The sequence below is a fragment of the Lepisosteus oculatus genome, chromosome 1 (assembly GCF_040954835.1).
Source record: "Lepisosteus oculatus isolate fLepOcu1 chromosome 1, fLepOcu1.hap2, whole genome shotgun sequence".
Classification (NCBI taxonomy): Eukaryota; Metazoa; Chordata; class Actinopteri; order Semionotiformes; family Lepisosteidae; genus Lepisosteus; species Lepisosteus oculatus.
Window position 1 is genome coordinate 68,315,827 of NC_090696.1, and position 22,980 is coordinate 68,338,806.

General features: G+C 42.1%; 1 protein-coding gene across 1 annotated transcript; it reads right to left on the reverse strand.

Moving 5' to 3' along the window:
- Positions 1-367: 367 nt before the first annotated feature.
- ube2kb (ubiquitin-conjugating enzyme E2Kb (UBC1 homolog, yeast)) lies at positions 368-18,847 on the reverse strand. Its single transcript, XM_006629922.3, has 7 exons — positions 18,690-18,847; positions 10,429-10,522; positions 4,956-5,014; positions 4,178-4,260; positions 2,099-2,198; positions 1,502-1,630; positions 368-695 (listed from the first exon to the last, which is right to left on the reverse strand). Exons 1-7 carry the CDS (start codon positions 18,750-18,752, stop codon positions 621-623), a joined length of 603 nt encoding a protein of 200 aa, XP_006629985.1. The 5' UTR covers positions 18,753-18,847; the 3' UTR covers positions 368-620.
- Between the last annotated feature and the right edge of the window lie 4,133 nt (positions 18,848-22,980).

A 22,980-nucleotide genomic window follows, 5' to 3' on the forward strand; every position in this document is an offset into this window, starting at 1 on the left:
GTGACCTCAACACATGATCTGCGCTATTCCACCAATTTGCTATGTGAGTCAATTCAAAACAGGCTACTGCTACAGAACTAACAGTTAAGGATCCACAGTGATAACACCGTGGAGATCAGCTACCAGCGAAGAGACAGGAGTAAATCTATGACACATTCAATACATACCTGTTGAAAAATAGCAGTACATTGCAGTTCTGGAAAGCAAAAGGAAATTGAGAAATACTCTTACAAGTATTGGTCACATTGTCTTTACATACATATAAAAAAAAACTATAGGGTTAGTTATCTCAACCGTAACCACAGTTCAAATTTATAGTGATTCTTTACAATATTACGTAAGAAAAAAATTAAAAGTATTTCCCCGGTTTTAATTTACACAGACTTTAATAGCTTTATTTACAGAGCAATTTGCGTTTTTTTTAAGTTTTGTCTTTTTCCAGTCTCAACTTGCAGCTAGTTAGCATTATCAGGAATTACACAGTGCCGTGTTCTTTTTAAAAGGGAACCTAGATGTTATACTAAAAGAAAAAAAAAAAAGAAAAAACGAGGGCAGATGGGCCAGTTCGAAGGAGGGATGGGGGGAAGGGCAAGCCTACAGGAGCAGCCTTCATGAATTGCTCAGTTACTCAGAAGTAGCTCTGTCGCACTCTCCACATCCCATGATTTCGAAGACAAGGCCACTATTACTGCGTTCTGTGGGGAGAAAAATAGAAGAGGCAGGAGTTATAGCACTAGTACTGCAAACACTACAAGGTTATTTTTTCTACCAGTGCCAAAAGTGCCGTTCGCCCCGAGTTGTTTCTAACCCATCCTGGAGGGGGCGATAAAGAAACTACCCCAAGCCCTACAGGACCCCAGTGAATTTGGGCGGACATGTTTGAGGGACCCCAGGACCCAGGGAGATACAGGAAATGCAAAAAAGGATGTATGACATTACAAAAGTAGCTCAGAGGGTGCAGAGCATAACGCTAAACAGTGACTTGTCTGCAATTTTATTTTTAGAATCACCCATTATTTGCCTTTGTACACATTTCTCCATTTTGGAAATGGAGAATTTCTACTCAATGAGGTTTTCTGCTGCCAACAGGAGACAGTTAAGAGCAAGAGTGGGCAGTCCTGGTCCGGATGGGCCCCCGTGCCAGCGGGTGTTCATTCTAACTCGGGTCTTAACGAGCTCAATCAGTTCATTACTGGGTTAATGAGACCTCTTTTAACACCCCTTTCCAGCCCTTCAAGTGTTGGTGCTTTCAAGAGCCCTAGGAATCCCACAGGCACCTCGCGGGAAGGACAGGTGCACAGGAACGGCACTGGAAGCAAACTGGCCCAGTCACTGGGGTTCACTGGTGCTCAATCAGGCTGACGACAGGCTGGTCAGCTTCAGAACCAGCCCAGCCCCACCAGCTGTGTGGTGAGAATGTCCACAGCGTTTCTGTCATTCTTCGATTACCGAGATTCTTTTTCAACAAAGGTCAGGGAGCATTGCCGCACGTTGTGCTTACTTTATCGAAGCCCATTGCACACAGTTTGTCTATTTTTCGGGTGTATTCGGGACTGGAGACAGGCGCCCCAGCGTACACGTGCGCCCAGAGTCGTGCCGTCTGTTTAAACATTTCTGGATTTTGCTTGTACTGTGAAAAGAGCAAGAGTGTTCATTAAATACCAAGGAGAACTGTGAAAGCTGACAGACAGGAGGGGAGGGTACTGCATGCACAGCACTCTCTATATCCCACATAGCAAATCCTGTTTTTGGTGTTTGTGTGTCTTTAGCAGAACGTTTGGAAAATGTTGACATTTTTTTTTTTCATTAAAAGTCACGCAGACCTCAATCATACAAAATCTGAGTCTGGAATCGCACCCAGACAACAGGGGGGAGGGGAGGTGGGGAACAGGGACAGAAACACAAAGCCTGAGGCAGGGCAAGACCGAGATGGCAGGAGATGAGGACATGGACAGGGAGGGAGAGGGTGACCACAACGGAGGCGGAGAAAGGGACAGAGAGAGGCTGGATGGGCGAGGGAGGAGGACGAGATCACTGGTGGGTACAGAGAGACAGAGAGACCAGGGACGGACAGAGAGACAGAGCCCGAGAGCCCTACCTGGTTCGCCACCACTGCGTCTTGTGGATCGTCTGGCTCTGCCGCCGCAAGCAAGGCTTGTAACGATAATAACACTGTCCTGAGGGTCATTGCAGCTGCCCTGAAGGGGTCAGAGCAAAGCATTTGACACAGGTCACTTCGCAGCCACTCCTACTCTATTCCTCATCATCCTTACCTCATATAATAAAAGGAAGAAAAATGGGCAGCATCTGAAGTTTTGAGAGAAGTATGGAATCACTTGAGTGCAATACTACTAAAACCACACAACACACCAGTAGATCTGCATCTAGACCACTCATCACTGCGTTACAAGCTGCCATCTTGAAAAGATTTCTTATGACGGTAACAGGAAACGGTTCCTGTTGTCAAAGGAAGATCACCCACAGATCGGTTAAAGGAACTGGTATCCCTTCAACAGAGAAGACCGCAAGGGGCTTTGATTCAAGTACTCAAAGTCCTGGAAGGTGCTGACAGGGCATGGGGACCACTTCAGGCTTCACAATAAAATAAAATCTGACACGAGGTCGCAATTTCTAAATTAAGAAAACATGCGTTGAAGGCGGAACTACTGTGGTATTTTTGTATTGCAGGGTTAGAAAGAATCATGAGTAAATTTCGAACCACAATAAAAGTCAAATGTACACAGAAACATGTAAAAAAACCTCCAATTGACAACACAAAATAGATTCAATTTCCTGTTACTTGCAGCCTGCGACTCAGAATGAGGCAACAAAACCTCCGGTGAAGTGAGGCAGCCTTATTACGTTGTGAACAAGCAGGCTTGTGAAAACATCCCTTTTAATCCAACAGAAATATTGCTCTCGACTTCAAGACAGTTTTGCTGACAAATACTACTTGCTTGTTAACTCTGCATACAGATCACCTTTGTGGGGCGAAATGTTTGCTGCACAACCTGTGCTCATTTATTCGTACATCACGTTACATTAGTCATGACAGGGACTAGTGAGCAGGAAGGGCCGCACCACGTCACGGGTCATGCGAACTCTCGCTCTCACCGTGGCAAAACCAGTGGCTTGCGACAATAGAGGTGATTGTACAGTACTGTCACAAACTTAATTTTGTGCTAAATTCAAAATTTGTGAACATTTTCTATACCATCAATGATTTTATTTTGTTATGAGATTGAACAACCATCCCTTTAAGGGAAGACAACACACCGTCATGATGCCTATAACAAACTGCACTACCTTCAGCTTGTACAAAGAGCTTCACATGATCTTTGCCAAAAAAAAAAAATGAAACCAGAGAAAGCAGCTTGTCCCACCTTATACTCGGTGAAAGCTTGCTTTAGTTTTGCTCCAGAGACTACTCAGTAAAATGTCCTGCGGGAATTCTTTGGGCAATCGTGGTCATTCTGAGCTCCCTCCCATACTAATTATTCTGTAATTTGGGTTTCACAGAGGTTTAAAAACAAGATTTAAGGTATCAAAAGACAATCAAAGGTCCATCTGATCAGACATGTCAAGAGAAAATGGTTAAACAAACCAAAACAACCGTAGAATTGCTCAGCTAATGCAAAGAAGTTGATCTTTTTCTGAATTCATTTGCCTCCTAGAGAATTTTATGGAGCTGTGTGAACGTTTTTTTTTCCCAAAACAAACTTTGTTTGAACATAGTACACCAGGGTACAAAGGTGAAAAGTGAAGTGGTGCAGATTGAAAGAGCTCTCTTTTTCTTTAAAAATCCAGACCACAACCAGATTTCACGGGCTCCTACAATACTGCCCAGTTATTCTGCATTAACCTAACAGTCACAGAACAACACAGCTATTGCTGCTACGCTGAAAAGGGATTCATGAGAGGCTCTTGATTTCTGGGATTGTGGCCAAGGAACCCTGCTGATAATCAATTACAATTCCAGGGTGATCCCCAATGAAAACCTACAGAGGAACGTACAGCGAGAGAGTTACAACTATATCCAAACAGATCCCCTGTAACTGATATGTTAATAGCTAACGGGGAAAGGAAATTAATACCAGCAAGTAAAGGCTAGAGTTATTTTTCCATGCTATAAAAATATCTTCCAAAAGAAGATCTTAAATATGTTCTAGGAACTTACCATTGATCTTTTAGAATGTCCAAGCATATTGCACCAGTGACCGAGCTAATATTTGGATGCCATATTTTAGTGATAAATCGAACCTGAAACACAAGGAAAGACAGTTACACAGTCATATGTACAAAAAGTCCATTGACATTGAAATGCACAGATCTGACTGTGGAAGACGTAAGATGTACAGTACTGCACTGACGTTTAACTTTCATAAATGAACTGGTCCTCAGCTGTCCATAACGCAGACAGCTTTCAGGCTACAAATGCAGCTAAAAACACTACTTGCAAAGTGTCTGATATGGACTTAACCCACATAGTTTTTGGAAGAGGGTAAATCAGTCAGCTGCCCAAAGACACAAAACGTGTCTCTCCTAAGTTGAAGGTGTTGCTTTAACTAGACTGTCCAGACACTATTTTCTGTTCAGTCAGTGTAGTTTAATTATGTTCCATGGTAGTTTAATCATTTCTGATTGCCGGTGCTCTGTGTCTTAGCTGCAGAGTCAGGCCTCACATAGAGCAGGCTGGCCACACTCCTAGAGGATACAAGCGGTGATTTCAGAACATACGATTTTGGGGTTCCCCCTATACTGTACGTGCAATAAGCAAACTTCAATTCTCTTACATCTGGGCCAAAAAAACTTACAAGCATCAGAAAAAGCGTAATACCTTAGGTGACAGTGTGAATAATCACCACTGCAAGCTGCAACAGACAGCCTGCAAAGTGACTTAAACCCTCACATGACCGGGACTGGCTGAACAGGACATACTCTGTATTTACACCTACCTTTGGAGGATTAAATGGATATGTTTCTGGAATTTTTATTTCTAGCTGATATCTACCACCTGTCGAAAAAGCACAAGAGAAAGGGGAGGTTCGGTTAATGCACGCAGCTATAACCCCTATGCATTCTCAAAAAAAAAGAATTCATGATGTATAAAAATGTTGCTTAACATATAACCACCCTGCCACCACATTACAACCTCATCGGATCAAAGAAGCTCAGCAAGGCTGGGCCTAGTCAAGTTCACTTTGATTATTGCTGTAAATGGCACTGTTAGAAGCAGTACGTCCTTCCTTTTAGACTAAAATAGGTGTCTCCAACTCCTGGTGTCCTGGAGAGTCTCAGTGCAGTTCTTCTTACAGGTCACCCTAGATCCCCTGTTATTTCAAAGACTGGGAACACTTGTTTAAGCAACTGATCAATTCACAAGAAATGTTTCAATGAAGAAAACACCAGTCCTTGAGGCTGAACAAGTTCCAATTACATGTAAGGTTCTCAAAACAATTCTTGGACCAAACTTTTGGATCAACTATGAAAAAGTATATCCTTGGGAACACTCCACATGGATTTAGAAAAGGAAGGTCATCCCTAACCAACCTGCCACGGGTTCTTTAAACAAGCAACAACAGCAATGGATACCCACAGGGCATATGATGTGGTTTATTTCGATTTTTGGAAGGCTTTTGAGAAAGTTAATCCTTAACAAGGAATTGTCAAACTACGGAGAACAGACATTCAGGGAATTGAGAGTATCTGGATTGAGAATGAATTAGTAGAAAATGGATAAGGTCATGATTAGGAATGAATATGAAGTTAGTGGAGTACCACAGGGATCTATCATTGGGTCTGCTGCTTGACCCAATGATCTAGATTCTGATACAGTTAATAAACTAGTCAGATACCAAATTAGCAGGATTAGCAAACATTATAGGAGCAGGAAATTAAATTTGAAAGGACTCTGATAAAATCCAAACCTGGGAAAACATTTGGAAGATGATATTTAATACAGACATGTGCAGATTTGTGCTTGCAGGCAGCAAAAATATTAACATAAAAATACATCATTTACATATTTTAGACAATGTTGGGAAACAAACAGGCAAGCAAAATATTGTAATATGTAGTTAAACATCTTCATTTGGAATACTGTGCATTTTTGTGGTCGACAAGCTTTAGAAAATATATTGCTTTTCTTGAATTAGTCCAGATACACTGCAGGATTTAGGAACGTCCTACACTGACTGGCTGAAGGAACTGAATGTTTTTAGTTTCGGGACGATGATGGACGGACGTGATACAAGTATTTAAAATCCTCAAAGACACTTAGAAAATCAACCCAGATTTCTTGAGACTGTGCAAGGGAACACAAACCTGAGGACAGATGTGGAGACGCAGTAAAAAAAGTGTCGTTTCCATTGAATCACCTCAGAAAACACAACCTACACCGAGTGAAACCTGCGCATGATACCTAGAAGGATTTGGTTGAATTTCAACACGGGTTACAGACAAACGCCTCAGTGTGGCACTGAACATTTTTTCAGTAAGTGCTTCCAGTCTGTGGGACTATTTCTCAGTACGTGTCTGGTCTGGACAGCTGGAATTTCCTCATTCTTATTTATCATCCAGGGCACACCTTAACATAAAACAAACATTTATACAATGTTATGTTAGAAATATAAATAACTCTAAATATAATAATGCTAATATATCACAAAGAGTGTGCTTCTCACGCTTAACGTCTTATTCTGTGGTTCCTAGCACTTTCTATGATGTTCTGTATTTCACTCTACCTTCTTAATTTGTCTGGCCTGCTGACAAATTTCAACGCAGTCCTTGACAGCAGGCGCGTTGTATTATTCTGAAGAGTACTGTGACAACATCGGTGTCAACACACATCAAATGGAGGACGGAGATCAGATGGACACAGCCAGCTTTCCCCAGTTCACCACCACGCCGCCTTGACTGAAGCAGGGTCCAGTCCGAGACACAAGGGGGCGCCAATCCCACCTGCAGCTACACGTGTCGCCCAGAACAAGGAAGTCGAGAAGAAACCTGCCCTCCCCGACTACTACGTGAAGCAGGCAACCACAAAAAAAAAAAAAGGCAAAATGGTTAACAGGAAACCTCTGTCCGTGTTCACCCGGACATCAAGAGACGCAGAGCTGATGTCGGAGCTGGCTCGGGACACGGGACAGAGCAAGTCGTGTTTCTGCTCTGCAGGAACTGGCCCGTCTTGGGGGGGGATCTCTGCAGCCCCCTGGTTGGAACTGACTGTGAGGACTGAAGGCTCCAGCACAATAAGATAAGATCACTTTATTAGCCACATACAATTTCTTGTATTAGGACTTAGTCTTTTCGCATACCCCAGCTTGCTCTCCATGAGACACACAGACAGGGAGAGAGAAGCTTGGGGTCAGAGCGCAGGGTCAGCCATTGTACAGCGCCCCTGGAGCAGTTGGGGTTAAGGGCCTTGCTCAGGGGCCCAACGGAGTAGGATTCCTCTGCCGGCCGTGGGATATGAACCGGCAACCTTCCAAACACAGGTACAGATCCTGAGCCACAGAGCCCCCGCTCCGCCCCAGTGGAATAAATGTGCACTGCAAGCCGTGGGGGGTGCATTGCTGTGGGCACTGACCGAGCCCCATATTCACCTTTCTGCCTGAGTGATCACCACTAAAACGCCCCACTGTCCAATCACAAATGAATTTGGACAACGTGACTTTCAAACACACTGCAGTTAGTTTTTAGAGAGCAATGGCGTTAATTACTAGTCACAAACTAAGTCACCTGTTTGAAGAACACATTTAGAATAGTTAAAAAACGAATTGCCCGGCAGATCAGGTGGAGAAACGAGAAAGTGCCCCACCGACTGAATTAAAGGGAAACATTACCCAGGCCAGACTGTTCAACCCTGAGAGTTAACACGTATTCTCCTTCAGCACGTCCCCAGTCCCCACGCTGGTCTGGAAACACAGGCTCAAATGGAAGAGTGCCACCTACTGGTTCCCCTTATTGTAGCAGCCCGGTTTTCTTTACAAATCCCCATCCTGTCTTGTGAGGCCATGCTGAAGGTTGAAGGTTCAAATACAAAGCAAGGCACTGCTGTAGCTCCCTTGAGCAAGATACGTCCCTGCTCAAGCAATGCGGCCACCATCTCAAGAATAGCATGGGCGCAGCAATACAACTTCCATATGCACAGCACCCAAGGGCGTCGGACCGGATCTTCCCTGTGTTGCCTCTATTTACAGCTGCCACACGAAGCGGAAAGCTGGGGTGTCCACAAACCCCTTCCAATCTACTGTTTTAAACTTCTCTGTTCGGGGAGGAGGCTTCAAAACATCAAATGCAGTCTTGCTCGGGGCCGAAATAGCACCTATCAAGAAGAGGCCATCAAGCGCCTGAGTATGTTGTATGTGTAGGTGTGATGCGTTACGTATCCTGTGTGTCAGTGTGATCTGTGTTGTTTTGATCTGGGCTGCACTGGAGCAAATTCCAAACAACTTTGTTGACATGGCAATAAAACATTGAAATAAAATACCTAGCTGTATAAATGGTCCAAACACAAGTTGCTCTTGGATAAAAGTGTCAGCCACATCATAATTCAGGCTTGCTTAGCTTCTGAAATCTGAAGGAGAAGACTAGGCACCAAGAAGGTAATGCTGCTGTGCCAAACGTTTTGAAATTCTTGTTCTGTTACTGCTGTAACTTTTACTGCTAGTGGTATTTAAGATGCGACCTTTAAGCAGTTATCGTCAGTGCTGCTGGTTTGTCATAATACTTGTCGGCTCTCGGCCTCAAAGGTTGTAAAGTGAATTTAGTCTCTACTCTTGTGGGGGCCTCTCATCTGATGAGGTAGCCCTGACCCCGTGCAAATTCACCAACAATCTTATCTCCTTTCATCCAGACATTCCCATCATTCTGGCAGTATGGCAGCTCAGGAGAAATAATCAATACGGATATCCAGTGTGCCAAACAGAACAGAAACAATATTTCTGTAAAGCACATCGTGTGGCAATACTGTCTTGTATTCAATTGCCACTTCGCTACATTTCTATTGCATCATGGACAGCGAATAAAAAGTCAAAACAAAAGTGAAAATATGCAAAATGTTTTTATTACAATCTTCTACGGTTTCAATATCGACACATCATTTCTGGGACTTAAGTGTAAGCTTGTAAAAAAACGTGTCTCTTCTCACCAACACTTAATCTGCAGTCAGTGCATTAAAATCACATAACAGTCGAAAGACTGTGAGCACATATTCTGTTCATCACTACTTATCCACTAAGCTAGTATCTACTGTTAAGCCATATTTAATATTTAAAATGATGCAAGAATTTCATACTCTTACATGACTTTAGGCCACCACTTTAACACATTAATGAAATCCCATTAATCCTCTAAACAGTGACATTTTGAAAAACGAGGTGTTGGTGACGGGGTGCTCTCGTTCTTAAAATGTCTCCCTGGTTAAAGCGCAAAGCATCTTCCACAGAAGAGACAGCTCATTCGTCCACTACAGGCCTACACAGGTCGCCTGGAGAAAAGTACTGCTGATGTTGCTTCTACTGGACACATCACTTCACAACCCAAGAGTCGGCCCGGCGAACTAGCAGCCCGAGAGCACGGTAGGTAAGTTTAATCAAGGAGGGAAAACACCGATTTTCATCTGCATTCGAACACAGGAAAACGTTTTCAATGAGTTACGGTGTGATAGATGACCGTCTGTCTGCTGGGGCCTTATACCATGTTCACGAACCTTTCTGCAAACCTTGCAAATCGCAAACTCAATATCTGAATACTCAGCCCTTTAAAGCTAAGAATATTTGGGTACCTCATTGTGTGAACCTCCTTCATCGAGTGGAAAGAATTAAAAAGTCGGAACTCTGTTTGAGACAGATGTTTCTTTTCCTTTGTAATCCGCCCGTTCCGTGTTCCTGCTCCAGCCCTGTGACTGCTCTCTGCTGTCCAAGCTGTGATGAGCATTCCTCCGCAGAAGAACGTCAACAGAGCCGCACCGCAGGAGAACAGTTACATTTTAACTTTCATCTCCCATGGAAAGTATTCGCAAAACACACATGAAGCAAACAAAAGGCTATTATTTCCATTCTTTTCCACTGAGAATAACCGATTACTGCAACCTTTAAAGCTCGGTTCTCAGACAACCTCCTTCCTTATTCACACAGCCCGCAGGTATGGAACGGAGATGCAGGGTGTCCGAGGAAGGACAGCACACTTCAAAACAGCTCACACAGGCCGGGCAATCCATGAGAGTCACTGCTGCACAGCAAGCAAAGAAAAACCCAGCCAAGTCTACACCCGGTTAACCAAACAGATCATAGCCAGGCAGAACCACCGATGTCCGAACCACACAGACCTATCAACCGTGCTTCGAAATGTGCTCCTTCACTGCTGAGCCTCTCGCCACGAACATTTCCAGACACAGGCGTCTGCAGAGAGAGAGAGGGCGCTTACCTTCATAAGGTGTGTCAGGGGGTCCTGCGATTTCTCCCCGGAGTTCTGTGAAATTCTCATCTACAAGATCGACCTTTATCTGATTCTTGCTCGTCTGCAAGAGAACATTGAAAAGATGAAATGATTTTTCTGTTTGTATCCAACTTGCATTCCCGGACTCTGGGGAGCACTGTGTATGTCTCTTTTCTGATGCAGACATCCCTGGTCCTGTTCAGCCAGACCGCAAACTATACTGGCAAGGTTCTTACTATATTGCATTGTTACAGCCATTCAAAGAGTGCACCACATGGGCAGACTATGGCACAGTCTTCCAAAAACACGGTTCAGCAGATTATATTGCTACAATAACATTTTCCACTCTTTCACCTGTTTCCTCTGATCATTCTACCATAATGTCTTCATATGGCCCCAGTGAACTTTTTGTTTCCTTATAGGAAAACCACACAATGGGTTCTGACATATTTCACATTTTAGAGTATGGACTGAAAAGTCCCTATGAAGTCTATGCCCCCTGAAGAACCTCTATCCGTCATGGTTTGTAGGAGTCTTAAAAGAGCTGCTGAAGATCACTTTGACTAATCTGGAAAGTAAATGGCTTAAATTCTTGAGAGCTGAGCTAGAACAAAACGAAAAAACAGAAAACACTGTGGCTCTCCAGGACCAAAGCCACCATTTGAATTTTTAATTGCAGTTTTTTTTTTTTGCAGTGTCTGCCAAGTCTCAGTTTGAGAATACTCAATCTGATCTGATCTCAAGGTTAATTCCGAGATCAAACCAGCGCATGTTTGTACTGAATCAGAGACTCCTATCGTTCCTGCATTTCTGGAAGCCCAGTGGGTCAGTAAAGCCCTTCAGCAGCTAACTCAACTATCACAACGCCTGCAGTGGTATCGGCACAGCAATCACTACTGAGTTTCTGGAATTTTAAATGACCACGAGACGTCATCATATCCATGGCTGACTCTTTCCGATGATGCACAGATGACCGGGAGCTCTGCGCGGCCTACACCTAACTCTTACTGGGGATCCAAGATCTTCATTCTTCCACACCTCAGTGCAGCCGTCGACTGCAGGCAGGTGGCTTTTAAGGATGTCAATTCACTGGCAAAGCAAGTCCGCCCTGCTTTGTCCATTCAGGCTCTCCGTCACTTTCCATAAATGGAATCTCCTTCTTTCCTCCCCAGCTAGAGGCCGAGACCTTTCAGAACAAAATAACTCTGCAGTCCCTGGAAACTGGCAACAATCAGCTCTCAAGCCTTGCAGTCAGTTAACTCTTAATCTGTGTTGAATACACTTTTCTCCTTGACTCAAGAGTGAGGACTTCGATCTGCTGGTTGAGCTTTAAGATTTTTCTTCCTCGTGGTCAGTGGTTCTGAATTAGGCTTTCTATTACAAATTCAATTACAACTATTACTCGTTGTTATTAATTAAGGCCGATTGCCTGTATCCACTATCTTGATATATGTGATCAGTGGAGATTTTAGAATTCTATGCATTCTAGATGTTTTTATCCTAGACGTTTTACTGGATATTTAATACTATTATTGTTTGATCTTCCAGTCACAATTTTCTTTGCCCAGTTATTTTTTTGTCATGTTTTTTTCAAGCGTTTAGGTACGTACTTTTTGTACATTAGCGATAGCTACATTGGGAAACATCCTATAGCACCGTAATCTTATTTTTTCTTGTTTGTACCCTTGATGCAGACTTTGGCTTTATTCAGACTTTTCTAAACGTACATTTTAAGGGGGAGTTGAGGTAGAGACTTTCACTGTTGGCATATGATGAAAGCCTCCAATGCCATCATTGATGAACTGCCATTTTCTTGATGTTTCCCCAGATCTCAATGCTTTTGTTTTAGAATACTTTTTTTTTACTATTCTGTAACAAGTGGAAAAGAAATTACACAGAAACACTGTATGATGAAAATGTGTTTCTAACATGGCCCAGTTGAACTATCGGAGCTTTTTAAAGCTTTAAACACAAACAAGAAGAAATATGATAAAACAACAAATTACGCCTGCCTGTCCTGATGCACACTGATATGTGCAAGAAAAAAACGTTTGAACCCAAGCCCACGATGGATCCATGGATCCAATCAGCACACTGCTCTTCTTTTTTTCAGTACCTAACCGATTCTGCTGGGACTCACATCAGAATCTGTTCAATACAGTCAAACAGTGAAGCCCTGACCATCAGTCTTGTTTCAGAGATTATACTGATCTCTCAAAGACAGTCTAAACTTGATGAATATTCATTCATCCTAGAAAGCCATAATTCACGGATCACAGGATCAAACTATTGGGCAACGGGGTCCGATTTGCTTTCCCATGCTGCAATAACGGGAAAAAACGGATCATATAGGAGCACCAGCATAATGCACACTGTGCTTCCTACTTGTACTGGATGGAGGACATTTCTGCTACGAATAAAAATCAAGAAAAAGGTTTTACTGCAAGATGTGTTGTCTGCTGAATGTGAATATGTCACTGGAAATGTTCGTCCTCTCTGTGTTGCATGTCCTTGCTGGTGATCGCCGAGCTAAATTAAGATCAACCCCAAGACTAAAAGTGGTTGTTCAGAGATCCAGCAACCAAGACATTCCTAAGGAGGTTTGCTTCGGGAAGGGAAGAATCAGCCTAACGCAGGCTGTTAACTCCTAGCTGCCTGTGGAAAGTCACATCCTGAAGCTGGCATCACACCTATGAGAATTTGGGACCTTCACACGCACAGTAGTAAAGAACTGTCTTCGTCACTTTCTTATTTTGTCCGAGACGGCTTCTCAGCCAGAAAAACAAACCTCCCAAATCGTGACAAAATCACTTTATTGTAAAGAGTGTTTGTTCAATGCATGCTCTCAGATGGTATGTGTCAGCTCATGGTAGCATACACGAGATACTCCAAACCCCTTTTCTAAAAGAGTAATGTATTGCAATTTTCTTTTTTAAGTGATCTTTAAACAAATAAAATCTATTTCCATCTGAAAACTGGCGACTAAAGCTGAAGGTAAATACAGGCCAGCGCTCCTGACTGCCTCACAAAATAGTCACAGAGTAGATGTTGGCACAACAACCATGATGGAAAATGTGTCTATAGAAAGAAAAAACAGACTAAAGAAAAACAGGGTCACACTGGAGAATATGGAATTTAAAACCCTTCCTGCAATTATAGGATTCAGAAAAGAAACCATCCAAGGCAAAAGAAATGATTAAATCAAAATAATAAGGGGATTTTATTCAACCAGACAATTGTTAGAAAATTGAGATCTGAAGCAGATTTGAGAGGTGTATTTTCTAAATTTTTGTCTATTTCAGAAGCAAAATCACTTCAACAAAAGTGATGGCCTGGAAAAGAGGCTTCAAGCAATCACATCAGGATTTATGGAATACAGCGAATGCTTGAGGAAAGACAGTGAAGGTTTTGTTGCAAAACTGCTCAAAGAAGAGGGGGATCAAACGGAGAGACCCTCAACACAATTCAGACATAACAAGCTCTCTTCCCTGAAACCAATGATCCCAGAGCCCAGCCCAGATCACTGACGGTGTAGCTCCTGAACACCAGCACCAGACAAATGGTCCTGTAAGCAGTTTAGGCAAAGAAGGAAACTAGACAGAAGGCACCAAGATCGATTTTAACCAGCGCTTTTCTGCAATTACAAAAGGAGCCGAGCCTCTACAAAGTGATGTGAAAACAAATCAAGCACGATCACATTCAATCCTGAATTTCAACTGCTGTAATTAAATAGAATATAATTATATCCTGTCCAGAAGACAAGATGTAAATGTACAAGAACCCTAGATCATCAGCAAAGGGCCTGGATGAATTGACAAGATGAATTCACAATTCACCTTGACCAAGCCAGTGATTAGGGAGGACACAGGGAGGAACAGTGCTGGTTTTGATTTAACCTCTGAGAAAATGTATTTCAAAGCTCACTAATCTGTGTAATGAGCATATTTTCAACGTTTACCGTGTGTTTTGGTAGAATTCTTTTGAAGTTAAACAAAGAATCTGAGTTCTTCTGTTTGATGTCACTATACTATATTATAATATTATTATATTATAGTGTATCGTTGTTGTTAGCAATATGAGGGACTGGATATCCACTGAGAAAATAAGTAGAAAAGGCTTTGAAAAGTTTACATTTGCTGAATGTGTGTAACACACCAGAAGATGCACAGAACGTGTGTAATGTTACAAAACTATTACATGGTGAAACTAAAGAGGTAGGTCCATAACTATTTTAACTGGAGGTTTGAACTTAGTAATGGTCTTGAAATTAGATACCCAATGCTATGTAAAACACAAATCAGATAAAACAGCGGCCAAAACAGGATAAAAAATTAGACAGTAAACTATTTTGGCTGCCTCCCACAAGGAGATTTCCCTTCTGAATCGTTTAAATGTACAAAGCACTTTCCAGAGTAGGGAGAAAAATCATATGGGATATTTAAAAAAGTAAGAGGAATAAAAAGACCGGCGTCAGACAGATAATGGCTCTCCAGAAGACGCATAACACCAAGGGAAAGGAAATGAAAAGGCAGGGGATAGAAGGCAGCTTCACAGGTGCCATCAGCATTGAGAGCACCCTGGTATTTGCCAGACACAGAAATGTTATTAATGTGAGCCAAAGACCTCCAACCTTTCAGCTTTCAGGCTCAAAGAAGACAAATCCCCTATTCCAAAACCAGATAAAAAAAAAGAGCGTGCAAATTTCACCAGGGAGACGTCAAATTTCATCCCGAATTCTACAGCACACATGGCGTGGAGGATACATTTTCAAAAAACTAAATTCACCTGAAGTGACAAAGGAGCAACGTTAACGAACGTGCCTGGCTGCAAACTGAAGGCAAATTGAGAAAAATATTTACACAGCTCACAACAGAGAAACATTCCGTTTCAAGTGACAGATACACTAACGGATTCAATACTCTGCCTGAAGTGTCTAGTTGGTCTTTAGCAACTGAAGCCACGGGCTTATAACAAACAGACCATTATCTAATAAGACCTGATGTACACCTGATTTTATTAAGCACTCATTTGGCTGGTTCAAGGCTTCTTAACACTCCAAAGACTTCACATTGTACATTATGAGACCAAGGTTTTTTAGTATCGTCCCTCGACTTTGGAATATTCTTCTGACCATATTAAAAATGCAGTTTCTTTTGACGTTTTTAACGTCTTACAATCTTAATCTTTTGCTTTAGTGTCTCAATTATATATGATTTTATTGTATGTTCTGTACACTGTACTGATGTTTCTGGTCTACTTTCTGTAAAGTGGCTTGAGAATGCTCTGTATTGAAAGGCACTATATAGGTATAAAACTGATTGATCACTATTGCCAGAGCTAGAGAGGGAGTTCCTATAACAGAGGAATCACATAAGGACACTTGGTCTGCAGGCAATCTTGTTAGATATACCTAACACCCAACAAAATCTGCATCTCTCCTTTTGACTGTTATTACACAATACAGTACATTGTCAGGAAGCACACTAAAGGAAAAACACAAGCAACGGCCAGAGAACCTATACCAGAGGAGATTAAAAACAAATTCCGGTTAGAATTATGGGACGGGGTAAAATATTTTAAGTAACACAATACCGCAACATGTGGAAGATGTAAATAAGTGCAATTGTGATGAGCCAGAAAATCAAGAGAAGAAAGACTGAAAGAGATGGCAACAGATATTGCTCTTGGTCAAGGGAAGGGCTGAACCAATAAGAATGAACATACAGCAGTTATCACCAAAAGATTTAGTTCTCTTCTGAAACGTGACAGTGGTGTGCTGTTGGGTGAAGTTCACAGCCACCCAGCCTAGCTTCATAACATCAAAGAGACAAACGTTGCAAAAGACTGAAATCTGACTGTAACAACCTTACAATTAAACAGCACAGTACACTAATTAGCATGACTGGCTCAAATTGCCAGTCAGCACTGAGGGGTAGAAAGGGTAGTTAACCAGGGAAAGATTCGGAAAACATGATTTCGGAGCCCGATTTCGGGATTTGTTCAAACTGAGAGGGTCTACACACTTGTCTTTGGGGAACAAATGTCGTGTACTTTTAATGTTCTGCAGTGCGGAATTTCATCTCTTCCTACTACACTAATAAAAGAAGAACAGACTGTCCGCAGAACGTCCACTGGTATCCTGGGACATCTCCTCTAACAAATGGCGGAACGGAGAAAAGCAGGAGTATGCTCAACGCCCCTTAACACAAGGAAACTTCGGCAGTCATACCTCTGTTGTCTCGAAGACCCTGCTTAAGTATAAAAGTGTTCAATATCACGAGCTAGCTCAAGTATTCCAAATGTGGGAAACGACAGGAATTCTTTCTCGGGTTGTTTTTTTCCCAATCTTGAAATCCCGAAGTGCCACATCTGGGACTTCAAATGTCTTCTGCCTGAACTGAGTCTTCCTGAGGTAGAACAGGAGACCCAGGCAACAACACTGACAGGACACGTGGTAGCACAATGGCACACCTTTAGCAAAGATGCTCAAAACATGGTATAATAGCTTAACACACGTCTCATTTCAACAGCACCATTCATACAGTATGTGGATAAGAATTTATGACACGTCTGCAGATTCATGTCTATCGAGGATTGTAGTCTGAATCTGAATTGGAGCAGACACACAAAAGCTGCAGAATTCTAGCTTCTTTTTAACTTTTCATTCTCAGTCCTGTACAATCATGACCTCGAGACTCAATAATACTGCATCATTTACACTGCATTTACTGCAGCAACTTCAATCAAGTACCTTTGCTCAAAGATACAACAGCATCCTTCCAGTCTTGAACCCAGAGCCCAGACCACTGCTCTGCATCGCTGCCTTATTAAACTTATTAATTGCTTAAGGATTCATTTTAGATTCTTACCGAGCAGGTTGAGGTGGAATCACTGACGTACAGTTTTACCTCGAGTCTAAAGAAATGCACTACCTTGCGGTGGCTCAGCTTTCATTTAGCTTTATTACAGAAGTACATTCAATCATAAAGCAAGACACTTTTAAAATGTCTATGATTTGTAGAATGGTGACTCTCAGATGCACCATAACTGAGGCGACAATGTTTCAGGCTGTAAAACAAATTATTCTCCAAACAGTGGCTGCTGACTTCAGACAATAAAAGATGGATATTGGATAGCTGGATTTCGATTCATAAGAAGATATTTTTTTACATGATACGGAAGCATATTCTGACATTGAAGTCTCAAAGCTCTTCTCTCCCTAACAAAAGGAGGACGCAAATCTTTATACGCACTGAAACAGCGGAGAAATAACCGGCGGTAATAAAACGGTAGTACGAAAAGGTTCAGGCTGATTAATAACGTGTTCAGGGTAGCACAATGATGCTGAGTGCCTGATCCGTACAGTGAGACAGGCCCCTTCTCTGTGCTCTACTTTCAATACGTCTGTATGCACTCAACACACATGGCGTTGTCGGCAGAGCTGCAGTTCAAAATGTGTGAATGAGAAAGGGATGACACCTCTGCAACAGCTGTTACAGTCTTTACGATCGTGCTTTCTCAACATTCAAACCCAATATCGATGAGCTTCGTAAAAAATCCCCGATAACCACAATAAAGGAACCAGCTTCTGTGTTTAGCTAAGGAAGCCGCTTCGCGATCGCTGGATTCGTCCGCTTTGTTACATAACTTTGTGGCAGTGAGGATGTGGGTTTGTCCAGAACCGGATCAGGATTGGAGATCACGATCGGGTAGTTAACTGGGACAGAAATGGAGCTCCCGTCTTAATGACAGCCACATTTTGAGTTCTGGTGCAGGACCACGCTCCCCTTTCACGCCAACCTGAATTTCTACAAAGTGATCCAGGACATCTTTTTTTCCCCCGAAACCGAGAGAGGAAGCATGTCACTTTGGCTTAGTTTACAAAATCCACTACCCCCGTCACACTGGAATTTTTATTTTTTTTAAAAAACCACTATACCGTATAAGCGAAAAGGCTTTCACAAACACAGGGAAGTCCAATCCCACTGACTGGGCTCTTATTTTTAATTTTACTCCCTGCACTCGGCCTAACCTCCTTCCTGATCCCCGGTATTTCCTGAACCCCTCCCCGGCCGTCTCCGTCAGCCCTAGGAGCTGCCCCCTCTGGACGGCCCCGGTCGGGATGACATTAACTTCCCCTTCCCGGGGCCTCGGTAGCCCTTTTTCAACTGTTAAATTACTCTCTATTTTTTTCTTATCTGAGTGTCGTGTACGTGGCTCAAGCGTTCAGAGAAGCAAGAATGGCTAACCTCTTCGCTTTTAAGGACCTCTTTGAACTCTCGTTTGATCCTCTGCACTGCGATGTTGGCCATGGCTTTGCCGTCTCCTCTCTGTCGCTGTTTGCTGATACAGGCCTACAGCTGCAGCGTCGCTCTGCTCCTCTTTTTTTTTTACAACAAAAACAGACACCCCCCCCCCCTACCCGCACACAAATGGCGATCCGCGGAGTCTGCGCACTGTGCCAAAAGAACAATATGTTACAAACTGGAATAAAACAACTTCCTTCAGGGATATGCTAGGTATTCTGAGATGTAATATGTGTCATGTTTTTACGGATTCCGAGGAGAGGAGCTCTGCTTAATGGCGTTTTCCCATTCCGGGGCTACACAGTCAAAGCTAGGCGTTTTATTATAATAATGTCACTACTCAACTGAAATAGGTGCTGGAGCATAACCTGCTTAGCTTATTTTTGTAATCGATTTGTTTTTTTCCTTCCAGGTGTGATGTTCGAGATAGGGCCCATCTTTTGCACATATTTAATTTTGTGCTTTTTATATTTGTATTTTATTTACATTTTATCTACGTTTCCACCCACTACATACACGAACATGAAATTCAGTGAACGATATTTTTGCCGAATGATTAACCGAGTGTGTGGCAATATGTACTACAAACGGAGGAACGCGGGACCATTTTAGTTGTAAAAAAGTGCTGTACGAAATGTTAATGTGACAAGTACAGAGGGGCCTATGAAAAGTCTCATTTGAAAGATTTCGATCTTTACAGCACCTTGCCCTCTCATCTAATAGGGAAGAGTGCCACCTACTGATGTACCAAAACAAGTTCTGTCAGCCATCTAATTTTCCTTTTACTGACGAGGCCAAGTCTTGCTTAGCTTCTGACATGTGACAAGATCCAGTTTTAAAGTGTCATAAAGCAAAAACATAATCAATGTGACTCATATTTGTCAGAACCGTGGTTCAATTAAGTACCTAAGAAGAGTTCCAATACTATAACTGAATAACGTTTATGACTGGATAAAAAAAAAACAGAAATACTGCTAACTACCTCAGACTTAATTCATGTCTCATTAGGTCTACATAGAACAATTCTAGATTGCTGTTTTTACCACTCCGAATAACCACTCCAAACTACTCCCCAAAACATCTCTCTGAAATCTAGGCCTCCAGGAAGTAACAATGGGCTAGAGATTAGTGGTGCAGCATATTCAGCAGTCCATCAGTGAAGCACTGACCTTTTGACCTTGTGCAGTACTGATACACAACACAAAATGGATAACAAAGAGTACAGCAGGGCAAGTAAGAGAGAACCACCGAGAAGACAGTTGCCAATAATACAACCCCGAGCGCCATATTTATTTATTGTATCCTGAAAATTTCATATGAGCATACAGAATGTGACAGAATAGCCCTGAAGTTCAAACCCTTTAACAATGCTACACAAGTACGGCCCAATCCAAAGTTAATCACAGAGGAATCCAGAATAGTCTCCACGCTGCACACAAGATATGATTCACAAAAGCGACATGCAAACAATGATCATTATTTAACAATGTTACAGAAAAAGCTAACATCTTTCTGTTTTGTTCCTAAGGTTTTGTGTGAGAGCTTCGCTTTGGATGCTGACATTCCCTGTCAGAGCCCGAATTATTACACTTAATAAAGAGTATGTCTGGTCAGATGGCAATGATATCATTTGAGTGCTGCATTGGACCCACACTAAACTCCTTTGATTGAATGTAAAGTTGAAAAGATCATGATTACGAGGAGGAGGCCCAAGAATATGTCCACAGGGGCTTTGGGGAGACCCCAAAAGTTCCGCTCTTTAGATTGTTTCTGTTACTCACGAAAAAAAGGATTTGCTGTTGTGTCTCCTTAACGGCTCAAAAAAAAAAAAACACGGAAGAGCAATTCCTTTGAGAATTATTTTGGAATTTAAAAGTTTAAATTCCAGAATCAAAATCAGCTTTTTTTTTAAACATAGAGTCGGGGAAACTAGTCTCCTATGCAAAGCCGGCACTTATTTGCATGTGTGGGTCTATGCAGGTCATGTTTTAAGCGAAAGCTGCAGTCTGAACTGCAGGCATACTTCCTCATTGCAGAAGAAAAAGGCTTGTTAACGATCTCATGGTTATCTCACAGAAGCCAAGTCAGCAGTAATGCCTCCATATTTACATGTACATTATAGCTCCATACTAAATGTGAAAAGAACAAATGTTGATTTCTCACAACACCATCTTGGCCCCTGAATTCACCTTGCTTCATCTGAGTCAACTCTGTAATATTCACAAAGAATTTCAAAGTACACCTTGAAAACCCAAACTTTGACAAAGTGACTCGTTTGGAAAGTGGCTCGAGTCCATATACACCTGTTTTTGTGTTTTATATTATTTTCTCTTTAAAACAGTTACTACCATTTAAGTCCCTGTTGCTTAGTCTGTATTTTAAAAACCAGATTGCAGCTTAGGAAAGTTGCATCACCCCTGTTTAGACAATACAATGGGCATCAAATTTTTCTACTTCAAATTAACTTATACATACATACATATACTTATATACAGCTGTTGCACCTGTGGTGAGAGTGAAACCATCCACCTAACAGCTCTGGAGTTTCAGCTGTAAATACTATACTCTTATTTTGTTAATGTCACATTCAAATAACTTTATTGGTGTGACTTTTGAAATGCCCTGCTGCCAAGCAATATCAATTAGTAAACATTAACACACATTCCGGACAATGATATAATATTGTATTGAAACTTTCTCTTAGTTCCTCAGACTGTGACAGGAGATTACATATTGGGATACCAGCTCTATTGAATTTCATCCCCCCCTTCCCTAGTTGTTTAGGGTGAATGGAGATGTGCATGCAAGTTCATTCGGTGAGGAAGCACAGAAAATAACATGCCATACTTTTCTCTGGAATGACAGGTCAGGAAAACCAAAAATTATGGAAAAAGCAAGTCAAGTGGAGAAAAAGAGCTTAAATAAAAAATGTCCCTCAGGGGAATAATAATAAATAAAAATCTTATCTTAAACCTACATAAATGGCTGACTCTGTGCTCTGACCCCAAGCTTCTCTCCCTGTCTGTGTGTCGCATGAAGAGGTACAGTATGTTCAAGCTGAGGTATGTGAAAAGACAAATTCATAATATAAGAAAATGTATTTGGCCATCAAAGTGATCTCTTATGTCACAGCTGGCTGGGACACGGCCCTGAGCAGAACTTGCAACAACTTGAAGATCATGGAGAAGCCCAGCCAAAAACAAGACTTTAAACACTAGGACAATGCTGGCAAGAGAAAAAGTGTTCCTTTTCACTGTCCAACCTTCTTCTCTTTGACTAATAAGCCCGAAGGGGCTATGGACCTGTGCCACACCAGCTTCTCAATTGTATGTGACCTGCAATAAATAATAAAAAGGCTGCATGAGCTAAAATCCTGCAAAAGAATGGCTTGATGGATCTTATTTTATTATCCCCGCAGAGGTGACTCACAGAGGTCTTGACCAATGAAAGATCGCTGCATTAAACTTATGTTTTTTATTCAGATTTCCCAAATTATCCACTTTGTTTTTATTTTGCTTTTCAGTGTCATACATTCATACGTCTTCCTGTCTTCTCTCTATTTATAATAATAATAATAATAATAATAATAATAATTGCTTAAACTTATATAGTGTTTTTCTGGACACTCCACTCAAAGCGCTTTACAGGTAATGGGGATCCCCTCCACCACCACCAATGTGCAACATCCACCTGGATGATGCGACGGCAGCCATAGTGCGCCAGAACGCTCACCACACACCAGCTATCAGTGGGGAGGAGAGCCGAGTAATGAAGCCAATTCACAGAGGGGGATTATTACGAGGCCATGATTGGTAAGGGCCAATGGGAAATTTGGCCAGGACGCCGGGGTTACATCCCTACTCTTTTCGAGAAACGCTCTGGGATTTTTAATGACCACAGAGAGTCAGGACCTCGGTTTTACGTCTCATCCGGAGGATGTACAGACGCTACTGTACTTTTAAAATGGTTGCCTGAGAACCCTCTGGTCATGAGGAATTTTAAGTAATCCAGATTGAAAACTCCAGCCAATAATTAATTTGCAAGGTCTCAGTCAGATTTTAACTAAATACCTCCGGGGGGGGCGGGGGGTCGCTACGACTACTGTCTCTGTTCCTCTGTCCTCATTTTCGTTTGTCAAAATTTAAAAACAAAAGCACCTGCTCAGAAAGGTGTTTCCTCACAAGTATGCAAAGCAATTCCGGAAAGATGAAGCATGTGACAATGTCTTCTGTCA